This window comes from Macaca nemestrina, chromosome 6 (genome assembly GCF_043159975.1).
Source record: "Macaca nemestrina isolate mMacNem1 chromosome 6, mMacNem.hap1, whole genome shotgun sequence".
Classification (NCBI taxonomy): Eukaryota; Metazoa; Chordata; class Mammalia; order Primates; family Cercopithecidae; genus Macaca; species Macaca nemestrina.
Genome location: NC_092130.1, coordinates 124908722 through 124933715, shown reverse-complemented (window position 1 = coordinate 124933715; position 24994 = coordinate 124908722). Strand labels below are relative to the sequence as shown.

Genomic DNA, 24994 nt, shown 5'->3' with positions numbered 1-24994 from the left:
ATAAATACCTAGGAATTGTATTACCATACACTTGGACACCTGTATTCATCAGAGAAACAGTGCTAAACTCATAAAAATGTTATTTTTTTTAAGAGGAAACAAATAGTGAATAATAAATTTAAGGACTCCATGGACTGATTTAGTGTTCTGTGCACTCAACTTGTATAATACATGTAGATAATTTAATTCACGGAAGAATGATAATTGTGAGACTATCAATTTAAAAATATGTATTAGAGCAATATGGAAGGTATGATTTACAACAAAGTCTTCAGCTCAAATTTTTGAATGATTTGATAATGAATCTTTCTTTATTTTATTTTTTATTTTAGAGATGGGGAGTTTCACCATGTTGGCCAGGCTGGTCTCAAACTCCTGACCTCAAGTGACCCGCTCGCCTAGGCCTCCCAAAGAGCTGGAACTACAGGCATGAGCCACCGTGTCCGGCCCACTAATGATTTTTTTTTTTTAATTGCAGCAAGTGCTTTTCTTTAGTTTTCTCTCTCTACTCACTAACCCTGCTCCCTATAGTAGACGCTAATATTGGGAAGGACCCTGTCCAGTGAGTTAAGGTACCGAGTTGCATCCAAATGATTCATTGCTATAAGGGATATTAGAGATGCACCTGGATAGTCTCTATTCAAAATCTGTATTTCACCAGGAGATACAAACTTCTTTAAAGAGACTATTTACAATTACTTCACACATAAATCTGCAATTTACTTTATCATATTTTTTGCGTTTAATCAGAACAGTAGTGTGTGGTTTATGAGAGTTGGAACTAAAGTGATGTACATATAAATTAGCTATTATTTTTATAAAGGATGTATTTTTTAAACTTATGCCTTTAATTATCCTTTTTTTTTTTTTTTGCAGATAATACATATGTGTCAAGTTCAGAGAATGACGAAGATGTGCTAGTTACTACAGAGCCAATACCAGTAATTTTTCATAGAATAGCAACAGGTAATAGTAATATTATTTTTTATTCTAGGTTAATTTTTTAAATTGCATTATCCTTTTTGTTTGTTTGTTTCATTTAGCCAGTAACAGATATTTATCGTCTGTATCTATAAATCCAGTCTCCATGAAAATTTTCTATCTAAAGTATATTTTTTAACAATTTTGTAAATGCATAAATTTAAAGTAGTTGTAAAAAAGTTCTGTTTAAACGTATATGCTGACATTGCTGTTGTAAAAATATTTTTTTACATAGTGACAGACTAAATATTTTAAAAGTACACTTACAGCAATGAGGATACCATGAATTATAGAGTGAGAGCTGAAAGAATTTGTAAAGCGGTTGTTTAGTTTAATCACATCTTTCTGCACAGTGAAAAATCAGAAAAGCTTGCATATTGTGTAACTCCTCAACATGACATGATTTCAAAATATCCCTTAATTCATTTTCGAAGGAGATGAAATCACCTAAAGGGTGGTTTTGTACTAAAACTCATGAATGCTTGGTGAATAGCATACTAAATACCATAATATATTTTTTAATTATAACTTTCTTTCAGAATTAAGAAAAACAAAAGACATTAACTGTTGCTTATCCATAAAATCCAAATTACAAAAGGAAAATGGGGAGGTATGTAAATTATATTTTTTATTTTCTAGAAACAATATAGATACATTTAAAATTTACTGAGTATGTGTAGTTAATAGCATCATTAGTGAGACTAAAATGGTATATGGTGAATGAAACTCAAGCTAATGGCTCAGGGGCGTTTGGTATGGTAGGAAGTGGCCTAAAATTAACTTTGAGAAGAAAGTTCCCTTTAAAATCATAGAAGGAAATATCTGGTTTAACTCTAAATAAAATGTATATAAAGCTTAACTTATTCTGTATTATTTCATCAAACAATGTAATTAACTGAGGAACACTTATGTAACTGATTTATAGGTACACATGGCTATACATGATTTTGATGGGATCCTTAAAATTTTAAAAGATGATTTCTTTAGCCAAAGTGACACTGAGGGTGTACATAGTCTTATTTTCTGTCAGTATTTAAAAACACAAGCTCATCTTTTCTTTCTGTTTCCAAAGACTTTACTTGAATCTATAAATAAATATCAGGATATTAAACAAACAAAATGAGTGCAATGGGACCAGCAATTCTTTGCTTTCAAAATTATGCATTTGATCCAACTCTCCTCTTCCTGTTAGTGTTGCACCATTCATTGTTCCCTTCTTTATCCACATTGAGAATTATTGGTTGAACAAAAGGATTGCTGAAACCAAAAATGGTTAGAATTTTATAAAACCCAAATTTCCTTTTGCACATTTTTTTGTTTGTTTGTTTTCCTTAAGAACTTGAAATTAAGTCTAGAAGTTTAGGGATGGTTACAAAGCACTGGATGAATGGATTCCTGTGTCCAAATACCTACATTTCTCGTGTGTTAATAGGGCCAGTGATAGGAATACCCCCATGAATTTTCATTGTTTGTACTTCAGACACATGGCAGATGTGGTTCAGTTAATTAGAAATTCAAACTTCAGGCCGGGCGCGGTGGCTCAAGCCTGTAATCCCAGCACTTTGGGAGGCCGAGACGGGCGGATCACGAGGTCAGGCGATCGCGACCATCCTGGTTTACACGGTGAAACCCCGTCTCCACTAAAAAATACAAAAAACTAGCCGGGCGAGGTGGCGGGCGCTGAGGCAGGAGAATGGCGTGAACCCGGGAGGCGGAGCTTGCAGTGAGCTGAGATTCGGCCACTGCACTCCAGCCTGGGTGACAGAGCAAGACTCCGTCTCAAAAAAAAAAAAAAGAAATTCAAACTTCAAGTTGAAGTATATTAAATTAAATACCCTGTTGAAATCTGAATTCTGAAGCAAATAATTTCTGTATATCAAAAGTTCTCATAATATGTTTCATATTTATTTTCATAATTTGATTTTATATTATTGCATTTAAAGTTTCTTTTTTTCATACCATTGTTTAGAGTTGGCAGAAGAAGTGAGAACAGCCTGGGACAAATAATGCTGAGGAGCTTTTTAATAAAATTGAATTAGTATAAGCTTGCCAGAGCTTTTTTTATCAGAGCAAAACTGAAGGTATAATTGATTATACATAAGTTTTTAATATACATCAAATATTGAATTGTGCATTTCCTATAAAATCAGTGAAAGAGAACTTTCAAAGCAGATATGCTGCTGAGTACACTCACAAAGCCATTTGTCTCCCACTACCTTTTGTTTTGGGGTTATACTGCACCAAGAATGTTTTATATATAAAATCCATAATATATGCTCAAGACCTGCCTATTATAGCCTCTTGCTATTTTAGAAAGATAAAATAATTTGACCATTAAATTGTTTTCTTACTTTATTATTTTAAGGAGTCAAGACAGAATAGTACAGTGGAGGAAGATTCTGAAGGTGACAATGATTCCGAAGAATTTTATTATGGAGGGCAGGTAAGGAAACGTGGTCTTACAAATACCTAATCTTAGAATTCTAATAGCCATGTTGTCCTAGTGATAATCTGTGCCTGAGAGTTAAGGTACCTGTGTGTTGTTCAGGGTTCTGTAACTAACTAGAAAATCTATATAATTTATATTTGCACATTTTCTACCTCTTTTTAGAAATTAAGGTTCCCTTGCAGTCCTTTTAATTGTAATCATTTATATACATTGAAGTCATCTTAATTCATTACAGAGATTTTGCAGATAGCATTTTATTATGCTTTTGACTTGAATTTCTTAAGCATGTTGTGTTCAGTCACTATTTTGAGATAATGACACTTGTAATAAAAGTGTATATTGTTAGTTTTAAATAGAAGCTGCTTAACTTTTATTAAATTTGATGGGCCAAAATTACTGAGCATCTTCATCATTTGGCTTTTGTATTCATTGCCATTGAATTCTTGGTGTTGAAAAATTGTTATGAAGAATCTTCATAATTTAAATATATGAGAATAGCCTAGCCACATATATAGAAGAACTCCTCAGAAGTTTACAGGATAATGCTAAACTTTAAAACTGAGCAATTGATTTTAGAGTGTGGCTATATAATATGTGGTTCTATTTCTATAAACTCCTTGAGCAAATGTGCTTTATAAGTCGGATAGTATAATGGGGGGGTAATATGTTAAAGAAGGACATTAAAGCCAAAATTATGTAAAAGAATGCAAGTAAATTTATTTATTCAGAATGAAAAATTAGTAATTTGTCAATCAAGCATGTGCAAGGCTACAGAGAGATGATATAATAAAATGGGCTTTCCTGTCTCCAGGAATGTCTTTCTAGCAATGAGATAGTTTTCCCAACGAAATGATTCATTTACCAATATAACATTTTAACATTATGCAAAATCATTCCTGTTTGATTTTTGTTTACTAATTCTTACAGAGGGGAAGTAAATGATTTTCTTCAGTTTTGATGTTCATTCTAGAAGTTTTTTAGATTATCTGCCAGACACTTCACTAGGTTTTTACATTTGCTTTTTCTTTGTATTAATATAAACTAACTTTAAGTTCCAACCATAATCAATTATTCTAGTCATATGTGAACTTAAGGATATTAGTGAATATATTACTTTAATGAAGCTAAAAATGCCCATGGTAAAACACACAGGGAGACCTATCTCAAAAGGTTGCTTAAGTTTTTGATTCCCTTCACATCTGAGACACTTTTAAATTATCCCTTTTCATCAGGTGAACTATGATGGGGAACTGCACAAGCACCCACAACTAGAATCTGATTTGTCAGCAGTGAGAGAGATATATGGGCCACATGCAGTTTCTCTCAGGTAAATACGTATCACTGGTGAATAAAATTAAAATTTTATGGTGAGTCATTGAAATTGGCTTTTGGAGTAATTTAAATTAAAGGACAAATTTGGGGTTTTAATTACACTTTAAAGTCTTTTAGAGAGAGTCTACTGTTTCTCCTTATACAAAATGACATATTTATGGCTATGTTTTTGATACATGTTGTTTAAGAGTACATTGATTGCATTAAAAATTATTTTGGAGAGTTAGTTTGAAGATGTGTCAATCTTAAGTAGTGTCATAATTAATTCCTAGAATATATTTGGCCTGCTGGGCCCATGCTGTTATCGTAAATCATGGCCACATGCTTGTGAAGGATAAAAGTAAATGATGCCTACCTACTGGTATCCAAATTACACTGTCATCTGGTCCCTCAAAAAAAAAAGTGTAACTTTGCACAGTATTTGTTTGAATGATAATGTATTTTATTCTGTAGTTACTTATTATTTGGTGATAAATTTACACATCATTTTTATTGCTTTTAATCATTCAGAAGACCCTACCATCCTTACTTTTCTTTTTTCTCTTTAATGTAAGAAAAAACCTTTTCTGCCACCATAATAGTTTCCAGGAATCAGCTCTGGTTATTTCAGATTTCCATTCTTTGCTTACAGTGTAGTCTCGAAGTCTCCATGGAATTCCAGACCTCTTTTGTAGCCTGACCTCAGACTGGCCCCTTTATGCACCCAGACTACCCAAATATGCCATATTTCCTCTTCACTTTGGGCATTTGCATAAGCAATTCTTTGATCAGGGAATGCGTCTCTTCAAATCCCACTGCTGTCTCTATTTAAGCCCCAGTCCGTGGGTCAGCTTCTCTGTGAGCCTTTTTGGAATCTCCAATGCAGATAAGTTCCTCTGTTCTCTGGACTCCCATCACATTTGGCTCTTACCTTGTTTATTATTCATCTCATGTCTTTTAATTATTTGACTTACGTCTCCCCCTCTAGACTGAATTCTGTGAATGGTTGGGCAGTGCTTTTTCTTGTTCATTTTGTTTTGGTTTGGATTTTAATTCTTCATGTATTGTGGTACCTAGCATAACATGGGACATGCATGAAATATAGGCTGCTGGCATCCTGATTGTTTTCAGTGGCAACATCTGAAAAAAGACGTTCACATTATCTGGTTGTAACTTCTTCAATGGACATATACATATTTTGAGAGGGCAAACAAATAATTTTAATTGGAAAGTACAGCACAGCTGTAATTTATAATTGCCAAACATTTTATTTTAACTGCAGAAACAGAAACTCCCTACCATCTGCAGTCTAAGATAAACTGGAATTGTATACCCAGACCATCTCTATTCTACTCATGAAGGTATATTAGGCTACAATTGAATGAAAGTGTTGGGATTATATTTGGAAAAGCGAGTCTTTGCAAACTTCAAAGTTTTAGCAAATTAGCGTCAATAATTTCACATTGATCTCTATTATGGCTCCAGATTAGGTAATGTGCATATTTGTAAGTGTTATAGAATAAATATATGAAGAAGGCAATTGGGACTATCAATACATAGTCCAAAACAATGGCTGTTTTTTGTTTTGTTTTTTAGCAGTAATTGAACTTTGCTTGAAAGCCTACAACTTTAATTTTAAGCACAATTATCTCCTTCTCTATATACACCAAAATATGTCTATGGGATATAACTAACAATAATAATACAACATAGACTTCAACTTCCTTTTATTTGAAATATATAATTTGGTTGCTGGACGCGGTGGCTCACGCCTGTAATGCTAGCACTTTGGGAGGCCGAGGCAGGCAGACTCCCTGAAGTCAGAAGTTCGAGACCAGCCTGACCAACATGGAGAAAAACCCCATCTCTACTAACAATACAAAATTAGCCAGGCATGGTGGCAGGTGCTTGTAATCCCAGCTGCTCGGGAAGGCTGAGGCAGAAGAATCTCTTGAACTCAGAAGGCGGAGGTTGCAGTGAGCCAAGATCGTGCCATTTCACTCCAGCCTGGGCAACGAGAGTGAAACTCTGTCTCAAAAAAAAAAAAAAAAAAAAAAAAAGTATTTTTGTTTAGTGGATAACTTTAGCACATGTTGATTTCTTTTATAGTTTAATATTTTTCTAAAACATATTTCCATGCTGTCTAGGCCCCAGTCATATTGCCATGTATAAATGAAGGTCTTTTTTTGTTTCTTCACCAAGCATTTGTTAAGTACCTGTGATGATCTGCATTAGTATTTTCTATTATTAAAATTAGTGATAATTGTTCACTGCTGAAATTAGATTAAAAAATGTTTGGAAATTCAGTCAAATGAAGTATCTAAAGTCATATCAGTGTTTTGAATTTTTTTCCCCTTACCCTTTTCACTTGTAATAGTTTTGGTCCAGTTTAAATCTTAATGAATGTAAGCCATGTTCCTGTCTGCTCTAGATTTTCTCTAGCTGTAGAGGATATTTCCAAAATAAATAACTTCCTAGAGGCTTCATGGAATAAAGGTGAATCACAACAGGACTAGTTTGATTTACTTAAATGAGAATGAATTTACTGTCTAGTCTCAAATACTTAGGCTTGGATTCAAGGGAAAAGAGGTGGGTAGTTAAGCAGAAGGTCTTGAAATCATCTTCCTTGCCAAGTTCTAAGTCTGTTGAAAACAGACTGTTCTAATTAGCTGTTCTTTTACCTAATTGGAGCTTACAAGAACTTAATGAAGTTTGAAGAGCAAAAGTACCTCAATATGCACAACAGGCTATTAGTAGTAATTTTTTTGTTTTGTTTTGTTTTTTTTAAAGCAACGTCTAATGAGAAAGGCAGCTAACCACATCTAAGTTCTATGTAAGAGATGGAAGTAACTGAGATTGCCTAGGCAAAATCCTGAGGTTATTGAGGCAAAATCCTCTTAAAGAAGGCTGAAAGAAGGTGTAGAAAAAGTGAGTGATGATACGTTACTTAAGTAGGTAATGACAATTCTACCTCGCCATACTATCCAAAAGCCTACTACTGGCTGTTGAATCATACATGTAAACATTGATGATAATTCTGATTTATACTCTCTTGTATAGGAAGTGAGTTAGGTCTTGGGGCAACATGAACTTTTGTGATCAGTCTGAATAAGTGTCATCTTGAATCATTCAACAAAACGCATTTTGTATTTTTCATAAAATGTATCTCTCTATATATTTATGAAAATAAAATTGATCAGTGTCATTGGAAAATAAATTAAAATTACTATTTTTAGAAAGGGAATTACAGATCAGAAAATTCATATTTGTTTAGGAAAGAAATGATTCTGATAGTTTCTTTGTGAAATTTAAAACTTCCATTTAATATAAAATATTCTTTGCCTTATGATCATGCCATCTTTCATTTAGAAAATTTAAGTCATATGAGTAATAGTCTAACCTTTTTATTGTGACTAATGCTTAATGTAGGCTGGAAGCTTCTAAAATTGTGACTGTTCTATTGTGACTGTTCTATTGTGAACAGTCAACTGTTGTGACTATTTCAATCACTTTTTGTGCACAGACAATTGTAATCGGGCCTTTTGAGGGTAATGTTTGGGAAACGAGCATTCTGACGATTTGGGGTGGCTTGAGGAACCTATATCACGTTACTCATGCCTACCAAACATATATCTCCTTTAAAAAACAAAAACAGTAAATGAAAGGAAAGAAAAAAGTGCATACCTCAGAATGCACTGCTTTAAATTCTCTAAATTTCTAAATTCTCATTTGTAGTGGCCAGTAGGACTGCTTACGTATCTTCTGGTTCTCCTGTTCTGGTCTTATGGTAGGATTGTATTTCCTTGTACTCTTTAATGTTAGGCATGGACATATCACTAATTTTGGCCAGTCATATGTGAGCCAAGTGCTAGTGTGTTAGTTCCCATGTCCCCTCAGCTCTGCTTCCTTGGGCCCCTTCTTGACAACAGTGAGCTGCCCCACCCTAACCCTCAATTCTATATTAACCATAAGGTAAGAATGAGATACAAATCTTTTTTCATGTTGAGCCACTGAGATTTTGAAAATGCTTGTTACCACAACATACCTTAGCCTACATAGATGTATATCGTTCATCAAAAAAGATCTTGGATTGAATGTTTTGTAATCTCCTTTCTAGCATATTGAGTCTTCACCCTCTGCCTCCAAGAAAAAGAATAAAAACAGTCTGACTCTGAAAATCAGGGAAATGATGACAGGAGGCACAGAGGGGAAAGAAAGGAGAGAGCATTTTCCCAAAACAAGGGGACATAATCTAGATGTAAGCTTTAGGTGCTCAGATCCTAGACACTAACCACTACTCCCAACGCAAGGACTTTCTCCTAGCAAAACTGAGGATTGTTAAACTGACTGCAGAGTTCTAGCAGTTGTTTATACTGTACCTCTTATGCACAATTTTACATGAGCTTCCTTTCTTATCTGGATCTAATTTTAAAATTTTTCTCAGCCCTGTTGTTCTTTAGAGAAATGTATAGCTACCTTGGATGCAGTCTTGCAAATTCTTTAATCTGCCAGAATTTCTTCCTGACTACTGAGTTTGCATATTTCTTGGCCCATTCACAAACATGTCTCCCACGCTGGGCAAAAACCACACATTGAGTAGGCATGCAGAGATAGACATGCAAGCTGTTGAGTTTCAGATGACACGGGAAGGTGTATGTATCTTCACAAAATATCTGTCTTCTCAAAATATAACCATCCAGTTTTTGAAAGAAGAAATAACCAAGTAGTAATAGAGGCTTACTTCCTAGGAACATGTGGTAGAGTTTCATGCATGCACGTGTGTGTGTGTGTGTGTGTGTGTGTGTGTGTGTGTGTGTTTCCATACAGTTAATAAAGGAAGGCTAGATATCTGAAATATATTTTCATAACCAACACAATGACTGCTGATTTTGATCGGGCTGCATTATAAAACATCATAACAGTGTAATGAATAAGCTGAAGCTTTATAGATGAAGGAGGACCAATATATTAAATGTTAATATATTGTAAGTGTGTATGTGAATGTCTCATGAGTGAGGATATTGTCTTGAGTAGTTCCATTAAAAATAGGAGAACAAATTGCTAAGAATTCTAACACAGTGGCTCAAAAGTCCACATTCATTGAAAAAAAAAACTTTATACATATATGCTTAAATGAGCTAAGTCACATTTAAATATCCAAAATCAAATTACCAGATTTCAAGAAATGTAGATTAAAAGAGTAGCTCACCCCAAATTTAATGTATCACTACATGTCAGGAAAGAACATTTGTGGAGGCATTCTTTTCAGACCAGAATGAAACAATTTCATTAGATCTTTTTGTATTGTTTCCCTCATGTTAAAAAAATTCAAATTCATCAATTTGATGTGATCTTTTCACAGTGAAGAAATATAGGCAGCACATGAAATTATTTTGAGTTATTATATATCGAATACTACATTCAGGACACAATCAGATATCTAGCTTCACAATTCAAGTTGTAGTCATATTTCAAGCATTCAACTTGATTCTGCATTTGCTATTCATGAGATCCTGGGCCGCTGAAAGTTACTCAGATATAGAAGCAATCCTGATGACTGGGTCGCTGCATCTGGACAAACTGTAATCACACTTTGTAATCTCTGAGTGGGAAATTTGAAATTATTGGCATTATATAAAAAGGGCATCACAACGGAAATGGGCTTGCATATACATAGAGTCATTTGTAAATTCTTTGAAATCTGGCATACAAACAAATAAGGGTAACTATTTATACATCTACACCTACAGAATCCAGTTAATTGCAAACCTTTAGGGCCTCTGCCTCCTTAAAATTCTTTATTCATGCTCTTCTATGGTGAAGAAGAGGAACACTTGCAACCCTTCATTTTCTTTTTTTGGAGCGTTAGAAATTGGGAAGATACTTTTAACCAAAACGTCATTTAAGAAATCATATACAAAATACTTACAAATTCACATGTAAGTGGTTTTAAAGGCATGTATGCACATTCTGATTATTCTTTTATGGTAAATTCTGTTGAAGTAATCTGAAAAACTATTTATGGAGAAAACAGTTGTGGATAAGGGTCATACTGATATATATATATATATATATATATTTATTATTATTATTATACTTTAAGTTCTAGGGTACATGAGCATAACGTGCAGGTTTGTTATATATGTATACTTGTGCCATGTTGGTGTGCTGCACCCATCAACTCGTCAGCACCCATCAACTCATCATTTACATCAGGTATAACTCCCAATGCAATCCCTCCCCGCTCCCCCCTCCCCCCTCCCCGTGATAGGCCCCAGTGTGTGATGTTCCCCTTCCCAAGTCCAAGTGATCTCATTGTTCAGTTCGCACCTATAAGTGAGAAGATGCGGTGTTTGGTTTTCTGTTCTTGTGATAGTTTGCTAAGAGTGATGGTTTCCAGCTGCATCCATGTCCCTACAAAGGACACAAACTCATCCTTTTTGATGGCTGCATAGTATTCCATGGTGTATATGTGAAGGGGTGGCCTGCCCCTCCACACCTGTGGGTGTTTCTCGTTAGGTGGAACGAGAGACTTGAGAAAAGAAATAAGACACAGAGACAAAGTATAGAGAAAGAAAAGCGGGGGCCCAGGGGACCGGCGCTCAGCTTACAGAGGACCCACGCCGGCACCAGCCTCTGAGTTCCCTTAGTATTTATAGATAATTATCTTTACCATCTTAAAGATAAGGGAGTGGCAGGACAATAGGATCGTTTTTAGGGAGGAAATTAGCAGTAAGACATAAGAACAAGGATCTCTGTGACATGAATAAGTTTAAAGGAAAATCCTGTGCCTTGAGATAAACCTTTTAGCAACATTGTTTCATCCTATCACATGGGGATAAACCTTGGACAATACCTAGCTTTTCTAGGAACAAAGACACACCCTGCACGCCCAAAATCCATTAAACCTTGAGTTACCACAGCACATGTCTCTTGCAAGGACAAGGTTGGGGGTAGGGTCACAGATTAACAGCATCTCAAATACAGAACAAAATGGAGTCTCTTATGTCTACTTCTTTCTATATAGACACAGTAACAGGCTGATCTCTTTCTTTTCCCCACATATATGTGCCACATTTTCTTAATCCAGTCTGTCACTGATAGACATTTGGGTTGATTCCAAGTCTTTGCTATTGTGAATAGTGCCGCAATAAACATACGTGTGCATGTGTCTTTATAGCAGCATGATTTATAATCCTTTGGGTATATACCCAGTAATGGGATGGCTGGGTCATATGGTACATCTAGTTCTAGATCCTTGAGGAATCGCCATACTGTTTTCCATAATGGTTGAACTAGTTTACAATCCCACCAACAGTGTAAAAGTGTTCCTAATTCTCCACATCCTCTCCAGCACCTGTTGTTTCCTGACTTTTTAATGATTGCCATTCTAACTGATGTGAGATGGTATCTCATTGTGGTTTTGATTTGCATTTCTCTGATGGCCAGCGATGATGAGCATTTTTTCATGTGTCTGTTGGCTGTATGAATGTCTTCTTTTGAGAAATGTCTGTTCATATCCTTTGCCCACTTTTTGATGGGGTTGTTTGTTTTTTTCTTGTAAATTTGTTTGAGTTCTTTGTAGGTTCTGGATATTAGCCCTTTGTCAGATGAGTAGATTGCAAAAATTTTCTCCCATTCTGTAGGTTGCCCGTTCACTCTGATGGTAGTTTCTCTTGCTGTGCAGAAGCTCTTTAGTTTAATGAGATCCCATTTGTCAATTTTGGCTTTTGCTGCCATTGCTTTTGGTGTTTTAGAAATGAAGTCTTTGCCCATGCCTATGTCCTGAATGGTACTACCTAGGTTTTCTTCTAAGGTTTTTATGGTATTAGGTCTAACATTTAAGTCTCTAATCCATCTTGAATTAATTTTCGTATAAGGAGTAAGGAAAGGATCCAGTTTCAGCTTTCTACTTATGGCTAGCCAATTTTCCCAGCACCATTTATTAAATAGGGAATCCTTTCCCCATTTCTTGTTTCTCTCAGGTTTGTCAAAGATGACATGGCTGTAGATGTGTGGTATTATTTCTGAGGACTCTGTTCGGTTCCATTGGTCTATATCTCTGTTTTGGTACCAGTACCATGCTGTTTGGGTTACTGTAGCCTTGTAGTATAGTTTGAAGTCAGGTAGCGTGATGCCTCCAGCTTTGTTCTTTTGACTTAGGATTGTCTTGGCAATGCGGGGTCTTTTTTGGTTCCATACGAACTTTAAAGCAGTTTTTTTCCAATTCTGTGAAGAAAGTCATTGGTAGCTTGATGGGGATGGCATTGAATCTATAAATAACCTTGGGCAGTATGGCCATTTTCACGATATTGATTCTTCCTATCCATGAGCATGGTATGTTCTTCCATTTGTTTGTGTCCTCTTTTATTTCACTGAGCAGTGGTTTGTAGTTCTCCTTGAAGAGGTCCTTTACATCCCTTGTAAGTTGGATTCCTAGGTATTTTATTCTCTTCGAAGCAATTGTGAATGGAAATTCATTCATGATTTGGCTCTCTATTTGTCTGTTACTGGTGTATAAGAATGCTTGTGATTTTTGCACATTGATTTTGTATCCTGAGACTTTGCTGAAGTTGCTTATCAGCTTAAGGAGATTTTGGGCTGAGATGATGGGGTTTTCTAAATATACAATCATGTCATCTGCAAACAGGGACAATTTGACTTCTTCTTTTCTTAACTGAATACCCTTTATTTCTTTCTCTTGCCTGATTGCCCTAGCCAGAACTTCCAACACTATGTTGAATAGGAGTGGTGAGAGAGGGCATCCCTGTCTTGTGCCAGTTTTCAAAGGGAATTTTTCCAGTTTTTGCCCATTCAGTATGATATTGGCTGTGGGTTTGTCATAAATAGCTCTTATTATTTTGAGGTACATTCCATCAATACCGAATTTATTGAGCGTTTTTAGCATGAAGGGTTGTTGAATTTTGTCAAAAGCCTTTTCTGCATCTATTGAGATAATCATGTGGTTCTTGTCTTTGGTTCTGTTTATATGCTGGATTACGTTTATTGATTTGCGAATGTTGAACCAGCCTTGCATCCCGGGGATGAAGCCCACTTGATCATAGTGGATAAGCTTTTTGATGTGCTGCTGAATCCGGTTTGCCAGTATTTTATTGAGGATTTTTGCATCGATGTTCATCAGGGATATTGGTCTAAAATTCTCTTTTTTTGTTGTGTCTCTGCCAGGCTTTGGTATCAGGATGATGTTGGCCTCATAAAATGAGTTAGGGAGGATTCCCTCTTTTTCTATTGATTGGAATAGTTTCAGAAGGAATGGTACCAGCTCCTCCTTGTACCTCTGGTAGAATTCAGCTGTGAATCCATCTGGTCATGGAATTTTTTTGGTTGGTAGGCTCTTAATTATTGCCTCAATTTCAGAGCCTGCTATTGGTCTATTCAGGGAATCAACTTCTTCCTGGTTTAGTCTTGGAAGAGTGTAAGTGTCCAGGAAATTATCCATTGTTTCTAGATTTTCTAGTTTATTTGCGTAGAGGTGTTTACAGTATTCTCTGATGGTAGTTTGTATTTCTGTGGGGTCGGTGGTGATATCCCCTTTATCATTTTTTATTGCGTCGATTTGATTCTTCTCTCTTTTCTTCTTTATTAGTCTTGCTAGTGGTCTGTCAATTTTGTTGATCTTTTCAAAAAACCAACTCCTGGATTCATTGATTTTTTGGAGGGTTTTTTGTGTCTCTATCTCCTTCAGTTCTGCTCTGATCTTAGTTAATTCTTGCCTTCTGCTAGCTTTCGAATGTGTTTGCTCTTGCTTCTCTAGTTCTTTTAATTGCGATGTTAGAGTGTCAATTTTAGATCTTTCCTGCTTTCTCTTGTGGGCATTTAGTGCTATAAATTTCCCTCTACACACTGCTTTCAGTGTGTCCCAGAGATTCTGGTATGTTGTACCTTTGTTCTCATTGGTTTCAAAGAACATCTTTATTTCTGCCTTCATTTCGTGATGTACCCGGTAGTCATTCAGGAGCAGGTTGTTCAGTTTCCATGTAGTTGAGCGGTTTTGATTGAGTTTCTTAGTCCTGAGTTCTAGTTTGATTGCACTGTAGTCTGAGAGACAGTTTGTTATAATTTCTGTTCTTGTACATTTGCTGAGGAGTGCTTTACTTCCAATTATGTGGTCAATTTTGGAATAAGTGTGATGTGGTGCTGAGAAGAATGTATATTCTGTTGATTTGCGGTAGAGAGTTCTATAGATGTCTATTAGTTCTGCTTGCTGCAGAGAAGAGTTCAATTTCTGGATATCCTTGTTAACTTTCTGTCTCGTTGATCTGTCTAATGTTGACAGTGGAGCGTTGAAGTCTCCCATTATTATTGTATGGGAGTCTAAGTCTCTTTGTAAGTCTCTAAGGACTTGCTTTATGAATCTGGGCGCTCCTGTATTGGGTGCATATATATTTAGGATAGTTAGCTCTTCCTGTTGAATTGATCCCTTTACCGTTATGTAATGGCCTTCTTTGTCTCTTTTGATCTTTGATGGTTTAAAGTCTGTTTTATCAGAGACTAGTATTGCAACCCCTGCTTTTTTTTGTTCTCCATTTGCTTGGTAGATCTTCCTCCATCCCTTTATTTTGAGCCCATGTATGTCTCTGCATGTGAGATGGGTTTCCTGAATACAGCAGACTGATGGGTCTTGACTCTTTATCCAGTTTGCCAGTCTGTGTCTTTTAATTGGAGCATTTAGTCCATTTACATTTAAGGTTAATATTGTTAGGTGTGAACTTGATCCTGCCATTATGATATTAACTGGTTATTTTGCTCGTTAGTTGATGCAGTTTCTTCCTAGCCTCGATCGTCTTTACATTTTGGCTTTTTTTGCAATGGCTGGTACCGGTTGTTCCTTTCTATGTTTAGTGCTTCCTTCAGGGTCTCTTGTAAGGCAGGCCTGGTGGTGACAAAATCTCTAAGCATTTGCTTATCTGTAAAGGATTTTATTTCTCCTTCACTTATGAAACTTAGTTTGGCTGGATATGAAATTCTGGGTTGAAAATTCTTATCTTTAAGAATGTTGAATATTGGCCCCCACTCTCTTCTGGCTTGTAGAGTTTCTGCCGAGAGATCTGCTGTTAGTCTGATGGGCTTCCCTTTGTGGGTAACCCGACCTTTCTCTCTGGCTGCCCTTAAGATTTTTTCCTTCATTTCAACTTTGGTGAATCTGGCAATTATGTGTCTTGGAGTTGCTCTTCTCGAGGAGTATCTTTGTGGCGTTTTCTGTTATTTCCTGGATTTGAATCTTGGCCTGCCCTACTAGGTTGGGGAAGTTCTCCTGGATGATATCCTGAAGAGTGTTTTCCAACTTGGTTCCATTTTCCCCCTCACTTTCCGGCACCCCAATCAGATTTGGTCTTTTTACATAATCCCATACTTCTTGCAGGCTTTGTTAATTTCTTTTTCTTCTTTTTTCTTTTGGTTTCTCTTCTCACTTCATTTCATTCATTTGATCCTCAATCGCTGATACTCTTTCTTCCAGTTGATCGAGTCGGTTACTGAAGCTTGTGCATTTGTCACGTATTTCTCGTGTCATGGTTTTCATCTCTGTCATTTCGTTTATGACCTTCTCTGCATTAATTACTCTAGCTATCAATTCTTCCACTCTTTTTTCAAGATTTTTAGTTTCTTTGCGCTGGGTATGTAATTCCTCCTTTAGCTCTGAGAAGTTTGATGGACTGAAGCCTTCTTCTCTCATCTCGTCAAAGTCATTCTCCGTCCAGCTTTGATCCATTGCTGTCGGTGAGCTGCGCTCCTTTGCAGGGGGAGATGCACTCTTATTTTTTGAATTTCCAGCTTTTCTGCACTGCTTTTTCCCCATCTTTGTGGTTTTATCTGCCTCTGGTCTTTGATGATGGTGACGTACTGATGGGGTTTTGGTGTAGGTGTCCTTCCTGTTTGATAGTTTTCCTTCTAACAGTCAGGACCCTCAGCTGTAGGTCTGTTGGAGATTGCTTGAGGTCCACTCCAGACCCTGTTTGCCTGGGTATCAGCAGCAGAGGCTGCAGAAGATAGAATATTGCTGAACAGCGAGTGTCCCTGTCTGATTCTTACTTTGGAAGCTTCCTCTCAGGGGTGTACTCCACCCTGTGAGTTGTGGGGTGTCAGACTGCCCCTTGTGGGGGATGTCTCCCAGTTAGGCTACTCAGGGGTCAGGGACCCACTTGAGCAGGCAGTGTGTCCCTTCTCTGATCTCAACCTCCGTGTTGGGAGATCCACTGCTCTCTTCAAAGCTGTCAGACAGAGTCGTTTGCGTCTGCAGAGGTTTCTGCTTTGTTGTTGTTGTTGTTGTTGTTGTTGTTGTTGTTGTTTAGCTGTGCCCTGTCCCCAGAGGTGGAGTCTACGGAGACAGGCAGGTTTCCTTGAGCTGCTGTGAGCTCCACCAGTTCGAGCTTCCCAGAGGCTTTGTTTACCTACTGAAGCCTCAGCAATGGCGGGCGCCCCTCCCCCAGCCTCGATGCTGCCTTGTGGTTACATAGCAGACTGCTGCGCTAGCAGTGAAGGAGGCTCCGTGGGCGTGGGACCCTCCCGGCCAGGTGTGGGATATAATCTCCTGGTGTGCCCGTTTGCTTAAAGCACAGTATTGGGGTGGGAGTTACCCGTTTTTCCAGGTGTTCTGTGTCTCAGTTCCCCTGGCTAGGAAAAGGGATTCCCTTCCCCCTTGCGCTTCCCAGGTGAGGTGATGCCTTGCCCTGCTTCAGCTCTCGCTGGTCGGGCTGCAGCAGTTGACCAGCACCGATTGTCCGGCACTCCCCAGTGAGATGAACCCAGTACCTCAGTTGAAAATGCAGAAATCACCTGTCTTCTGTGTCGTTCGGGCTGGGAGTTGGAGACTGGAGCTGTTCCTATTCGGCCATCTTGCTACGACCCCCCACTGATATATATTTTTTAATCTTCCTGCCTGTAAACATACCAGCGTTTTGCCAATGTAAATAGGTTCAAAAAAAATGTTTTATGTGTTCCTCCCATAAAATTGGCAAAGACGGGAGAAAAAAAAATGTCTGATGATGATGAGTATGTAGAAAAGGTCATGGTGATAAATTGGCTGGTGTAATTATAAGTTGTTGTAGCCATTTAAGACAGTAATTAAACAATATACATCAAGAATCCCAAATATGGTTATAATGTTTATTTAAGCCAGTGATTCAAGAAGTGATTCTACCAGAAGACTGATATACATAGATTTTTTATCCAGTTACTGTTTACCAATATTTATACTGTAAAAAAATAAAAAGGAACCAAATATTTTATTATACAATTATGTATAAAATTATAAAATTTTACATTATAAAATTTTATATTATATAAAATCCAATTTTATAATATAATTTTTGTATATATTTTTTATATATTTTTATATTTTTTATAATATATTTTATATTATAAAATTATGTATTGTATTATATAAGATATAATGCAATATGGGAAAAACAGCTGATCATAGAAGAAGTGAAAGAACAGAATCGAAATCTTTATATATTACACTGTATAATTCTTGTATACATGGAAGAGACTGGAATGAGATATAAGCAAAAAGAATTATGTCCATATGGTGATAAGACAGATTATTTTTGTGCATTTAAAAATTTCTCACATTTTATATAATGAGCCTTTATTAACTTTTTTACCAGAAAAAGTAGGCATATGTTTTTAGAAAATCATAACATTTTTCATAAAATAAGTTTTACACACAATTTAGAGTTGACATATAAGGACTGTTTTTACTCTTGATTTTCCTATTTCTATTTTCTTAAAAATATCATTTTAGCTTCCATGCTTTTTTGGTAATCTGCTTGTCAGTATATTTGCAACATTTCCCCCAGGATATGAATATTTTTGTATTGACTCCGTCACTAATGGATAATTTTTTCTCCTAACAACATGCTATAGTTTACTTAACTGTTTCCTTATTATTCTATATTTATTTTCTCAATTTCTGCTCTTACACACATGGCTGTAGGTAAGACTTTGAATATATTTGTTACCATTTTCTTAGGATTAACTTATGTTAGTGAAGTGTGGTTGTAGACAGGGCCTCTTCACACACCAAAACTTTTCTTAAACATCATTCATCATCCTTCCTCATTGTTCAGTTTAGTGGCTCTTTCTTTTTACATGCCTCACAATGGATATCGGATCTATTTTATTTATTAAATATTTGCCAGTGTTCAGGGTCATTCAAATTACAACAATTGGGCTGTGAGGTTTGTTTCGAAGAGTCCTGTGAACTATAAATGGTTTTGCTTTTTAAAAGGGTTGGAGAAAGAAAGAAAGAACGAAAAAGAAAGAGGGAGGAAGGAAGGAAGGAAGGAAGGAAGGAAGGAAGGAAGGAAGGAAGGAAGGAAGGAAGGAAGGAAGGAAGGAAAGAAGGAAGGAAGGAGGGAGGGAGGGAGGAAGAGAGAGGAAAGAAAGAAAGGAAGGAAGGAAAAAAAGAAGGGAAGGAGGGAAGGAAGGAAAGTAGGAGAGAGGGAGGAAGAGAGGAACGAAAGAAAAGAAAGGAAGGAAGGAAAGGGAGGAAGAGAGAGGAAGGAAAGGGAGGAAGAGAGAGGAAGGAAAGAAAAAGAAAGAAATAAAGAAAGAGAGGAAGGAAGGAGGGAGGAAGGGAAAGAAGGAAGGAAGGAAGGAGAAACATAAAGCGAAAGGAAAGAAGGAAGGAAAAGAAAGAAAAAGAAAGAAGGAAGGAAGGAAAGAAAGAGAAAGAAAGAAGAAAGAAAAAGAAAGAAAGAAGAAAGAAAGAAGAAAGAAAGAAAGAAAGAAAGAAAGAAAGAAAGAAAGAAAGAAAGAAAGAAAGAAAGAGAGAAAGGAAAGGAAGGAAGGAAGGAAGGAAGGAAGGAAGGAAGGAAGGAAGGAAGGAAGGAAAGAAAGAAAGAAAAAGAAAGAAAGAAAGAAAGAAAGAAAGAAAGAAAGAAAGAAAGAAAGAAAGAAAGAAAGAGAAAGAAAGAAAGAAAGAAAGAAAGAAAGAAGAAAAGAAAGAAAGAAAGAAAGAAAGAAAGAAAGAAAGAAAGAAAGAAAGAAAGAAAGAAAGAAAGAAAGAAAGAAAGAAAAGAAAGAAAAAGAAAGAAAGAAAGAAAGAAAGAAAGAAAGCAAGCAAGCAAGCAAGCAAGCAAGCAAGCAAAGCAAAGCAAGCAAGCAGGCAGGCAAGCCAGCCGGCCGGGCACGGTGGCTCACGCCTGTAATCCCAGCACTTTGGGAGGCCGAGGCGGGCGGATCACAAGGTCAGGAGATCGAGACCACGGTGAAACCCCGTCTCTACTAAAAATACAAAAAATTAGCCGGGCGCGGTTGTGGGCGCCTGTAGTCCCAGCTACTCGGGAGGCTGAGGCAGGAGAATGGCGTGAACCTGGGAAGCGGAGCTTGCAGTGAGCCGAGATTGCGCCACTGCACTCCAGCCTGGGCGACAGAGTGAGACTCCGTCTCAAAAAAAAAAAAAAAAAAAAAAAAAGAAAGAAAGAGAGAGAGAAAGAAAGAAAGAAAGAGACAGACAGGAAAGATGGATGCAACAGAGGCTGTATGTGGCCTGAAAATCCTAAAATATTTACTGTCTTCATCTTCACAGAAAATGTTTGCTGTACCCTGAACTAAAGGCAGAGATGAAAGTGTTCATTTGCTTGGCTCTTATTCTTGTAGTACTTTCTGTATACTTTCATATCGAAATTTGCACATAATCTTATCCTTTAAGATTAATGTTTATCATGTAGTACAGACATTATTGATGCTTTGCCGGTTTTAAAAAATTAATTCCTATGTAAATATTTATTCATTTATTTATGTAACCTATAAAAATATTACCATGAATAAAAAGTGCAATTTAAACATGGAAAAAAAGTGCAATTTAAACATGGAAATGTGCCCTCTCTCTCTGTCTCTCTCTCTCTCTATATATATATATACACACACACACGCACATAGATATATATGCATTTATTTAGTTTTTGAGATGGAGTTTTGCTCTTGTTGCCCAGGCTGGAGTGCAATGGCACGATCTTGGTTCACTGTAACCTCCACCTCCTGGGCTCAAGCAATTCTCCTTCTTCAGTCTCCCAAGTAGCTGGGACTACAGGCATTTGCCACCACACCCAGCTAATTTTGTATTTTTAGTGGAGATAGGGTTTCACCATGTTGGTCAGGCTGGTCTCAAACTCCTGACCTCAAGTGATCCACCCACCTCAGCCTCCCAAAGTGCATGAGCCACTGCGCCCGACCAATGTTGTAATATATTTTTAAGGAGAGGACAGAGAAAGCACACAGACTACCTTATATTTGGATATGCTGACATTATTTTGATCATAGATATCAAAAAGCAAACAAATCTCCCACTTTCCCTTTCTCATTAAATTACATAAAACCATTTAATCAGTACAAATTTCTTCTCTGAACCCTACAAAAGGGATATTTTATTACTTGAATAGTCGATAGAAATTTTTATTTAGTGCCATATACTGTGCTTTACACAATTTTTAAAATTTTATTTTTAATTGACACACAATAATTGTACAGATTTGTGGTTTACAATGTGATGTTTCAATACATATATACATTATGTAATGGTTAAATGATCCCTTTAACCATGGATATCCATCACCACAAACACTGATCTTTTTTTGTGGTGAGAACATCAAGAATCCTTTCTTCTGGTTAATTTGAAATATATATTATACTAGTGTTTGCCGTAGTCACTCTACTATGCTATAACTTATTTCTCCTATTGAACTGTGATACTGTACTCATTGACCAATTTCTCCTCTTCATCATCTTTCCCTTTATGCTTCCCAACCTCTGGTAGTCTACTCTGTACTACTATGAGATCAGCTTTTTTTTAGATTCTGCAAATGACTTAGATCATGCAGTGTTTGTCTTTCTTTTCCTGGCTTACTTTACTTAACACAGTGTCCCCCAGGTTCATCCATGTTGCTGCAAATGACAGGATTTCCTTCATTTTTATGGCTGAGCAGTATTTTATTGTGTATATGTACCACATTTCATTATCCATTCATCTAATAATGGACACTTAGGTTAATTCTGCATCTTGGCTGTTGTGAATAGTGCTTCAGTATACATGGGGGCACAGATGTCTCTTGGACAGACTGATTTCATTTCCTTTGGTTAATTGCCCAATAGTGGAACTGCTGGGTCACGTGGTAGTTCTATTTTTAATGTTTTGAGGAACCTTCATACTGTTTTCCATAATGGCTATACCAATTTACATTTCCACCAGCAATGCAAAAGGATTCTCTTTTCTCCACATCCACATCAGCATTTGTTATACGTTTTATCTTTTTGCTAACAGCCATTCTAATTGGAGCGAAGTGATATCTCACTGTGGTTTTGATTTGCATTGCCCTGATGATCAGTGATGTTGCACATTTTTTCATGTACCCGTTGGCCATTTGTATGTCTTTTGAGAAATGCGCAGTCAGATCTTTTGCCTTTTATTTTTATTTTTGAGACAGAGTCTCACTCTGTCACCCAGGCTGGAGTGCAGTAGTGCGATCTTGGCTCACTGCAACCTCTGCCTACTGGGTTCAAGCGATCTCATGCCTTAGCCTCCTGAGTAGCTGGGACTACAGGTGCGTGCCACCACACCTGGCTAATTTTTTTGAATTTTTATTAGAGATGGGGTTTCGCCATGTTGGCTGGGCTGGTCTCGAACTCCTGACCTCAGTAGACCTGCCCCACCTGGCCTCCCAAAATGCTGGGATTACAGGCATGAGCCACCACACCTGGCCTTTGCCCCTTTTAAGATCAGATTATTAGTTTGTTTGTCTTTGTTCTTGAACTGTTTGAGTTCCTTATATATTATTGATATAAACCCCTCATGAGATGCATAGCTTGCAGATATATTTTCGCCCATTCTGTAGGTTGTCTCTTCACTGTGTTGTTTCCTTTTTAGTTTGATGTAATCCCATTTGTCCATTTTTGCTTTTGTTATTAGTGCTTTTGAATTCTTATTCAAGAAATCCATGGCCAGACAAATGCCATGAAGCATTTTCCCTGTGTTTTCTTCCAGTAATTTTATATTTTTGGGTCTTACATTTAAATCTTTAATCCACTTTAAGTTGATTTTTGTATATGAAGATAGGGGTCTAGTTTCATTGTTTTGCTTGTGCATGGACAGTTTTCCCAGCACCATTTATTGAAGATACTGCCCTTTCCTCAAGGTGTGTTCTTGGAGCCTTTGTTGAAAATCAGTTGGTTTTAAGTGTATGGATGTATTTCTGTGTTCTCTATTCTGTTTCATTGATCTACATGTCTATTTTTACACTGGTCCCATGCTGTTTTGGTTACTATAGCTTTGTAAGGTATTGTGATGTCTCCAGCTTTGTTCTTTTTGCTCAGTGCCTTGGCTATTTGGGGTCTTTTGTGCTTTCATGTGAATTTTAGGATTTTTTTTCTATTCCTGTAAAGGATGTCATTGATATTTTGACAGGGATTGCATTGAATCTGTAGGTTGCTTTGGCTAGAGTATGGATGTTTTAATAATATTCTTCTATCCATAAACAAGCAATTATCTTTGCATTTTTTGTGTCCTGTTGAATTTATTTCATTAATGTTTTATATTTTTTATTGTAGAAATCTTTCACCTCCTTGGTTTAATTTATTCCTATATATTTTATTTTTCATAGCTGTTGTAAATAAGATTTGTTTTTTCATTTATTTTTCAGATAGTTCATTTGTGGTCTACAGAAACACTACTGATTTTTTTGTGTGTTGATTTTGTATCCTGCAATTTTACTAGATTTGTTTATTAGTTTTACAGTTTTTTTGGTGGAGTCTTTAGAGTTTTATATATGTATGATCATGTCATCCACAAACAGGAACAATTTGGTGTCCTCTTTTTTAATTGGATATCCTTTATTTCTTTCTCTTGCCGGATTGGTCTGGCTAGGACATCCAGTACTGGGTTGAATAAGATTGGTGAAGATGGGCATCCTTGTCTTGGTCCATATTTTAGAGGAAAAGCATTGAGTTTTTCCTTATTCAATGTGATGTCAGCTGTAGGTTTGTAAATTTGGCCTCTATTGTGTTATATTCCTTCTATAGCTAATTTGTTGAGAGTTTTCATCATGAAGTGATGTTGAATTTTATCAAATGCCTTTTGTCTGTTGAAATGATCATAATATTTTCTTCATGATTCCGTTAATGTGATGTATCATGTTTATTGATTTGCGTATGTTGAATCATCTTGCACTCTCTAGGATGAATCCTACTTGCTCATGGCATATGGTTTTTTTAATGTGCTATTGAATTCAGTTTGCTAGGATTTTGTTGAGGATTTTTGCATCTGTATTCTTCAGGAATATTGGCTTGTAGTTTTCTTTTGTTGTTGTTTCCTTGTATGGTTTTGGTATCAGGGTAGTGCTGGCCTCATAAAACAAGTCTGGAAGAATTCCTTCCTCTTCAAATTTTTAGAATAGTTTGAAAATAGTTTGCAAAGCACAGATGTTATGATGCTTTGATGGTTTTTAAAAAGGGATACCTATGCAAATCATTTTTATCCCTTTCTTTATGTAACATTTAAATATATTAACCATGAAAGAATAAGAGTATAATTTCATAAAAGTTGAAAATGTGCTCAATGTTTTAATGTATTTTTAAAGGAGAGAATGGAGAAAGCACAGAGGCTACTTTATATTCTAATATGCTTTGGTTTTTGGTCATTTATATTAGAAAGCAAAAAGGTCCCCTAGATTCCTTTATTCATTAAATCACATAAAATTATTCAGTCATTAAAAGTTTCTTCTCTGAACTCTATAAAGTGCCACAATTATGTGTTATAATTCTATTACTTGAATACATAATAGACATAAATTTTTAGTGAGTACTTAACTATATGCCAGATACCATACTTTATACAGTTTTAGAGTTGGACATATATTCAATTCCTGACTTCCCCACTAACTTATTTTTCATTTGGCAACTTTTTTCACATCTTTAAATCTTAATTTTCTCATCGGCAAAATGAATGTCATAATATTATCCACCTCACAAGGCTGTGATGAAGACCTAATGAGATCATCCATTAGTGCTTGACCTGGTTTTGAACACAAAGTACTAGTTTCTTGAATAGTAACTAAAATACATGTATTCAAGTCTCAGCTCTGCTATAGAGTGATGATGGATAAGTTACTTTAGTACTCTGGGCCTCAATTTATGCATCTATAAAGTGGCGATGGCAGTAGTGCCTTAGGTGTTTTGTGAGTACTGTATTATCACATGTATGTAAGATCTTTAGAACAATTTCTGGCACATCAGTGC

General features: G+C 36.4%; 1 protein-coding gene across 4 annotated transcripts in view; it reads left to right on the top strand.

The window, feature by feature from the left end:
* LOC105499347 (poly(ADP-ribose) polymerase family member 8) overlaps window positions 1-24994 on the top strand; it is a 189660-nt gene that overhangs the window by 96272 nt on the left and 68394 nt on the right. For all 4 annotated transcript variants that reach the window (XM_011771891.2, XM_011771890.3, XM_011771893.3 and 1 more), the window contains 4 exons: window positions 877-966; window positions 1521-1591; window positions 3347-3424; window positions 4663-4757. In XM_011771891.2, coding sequence (XP_011770193.2) covers window positions 877-966; window positions 1521-1591; window positions 3347-3424; window positions 4663-4757 — 334 coding nt within the window. The remainder of the gene's footprint in view (window positions 1-876; window positions 967-1520; window positions 1592-3346; window positions 3425-4662; window positions 4758-24994) is intronic.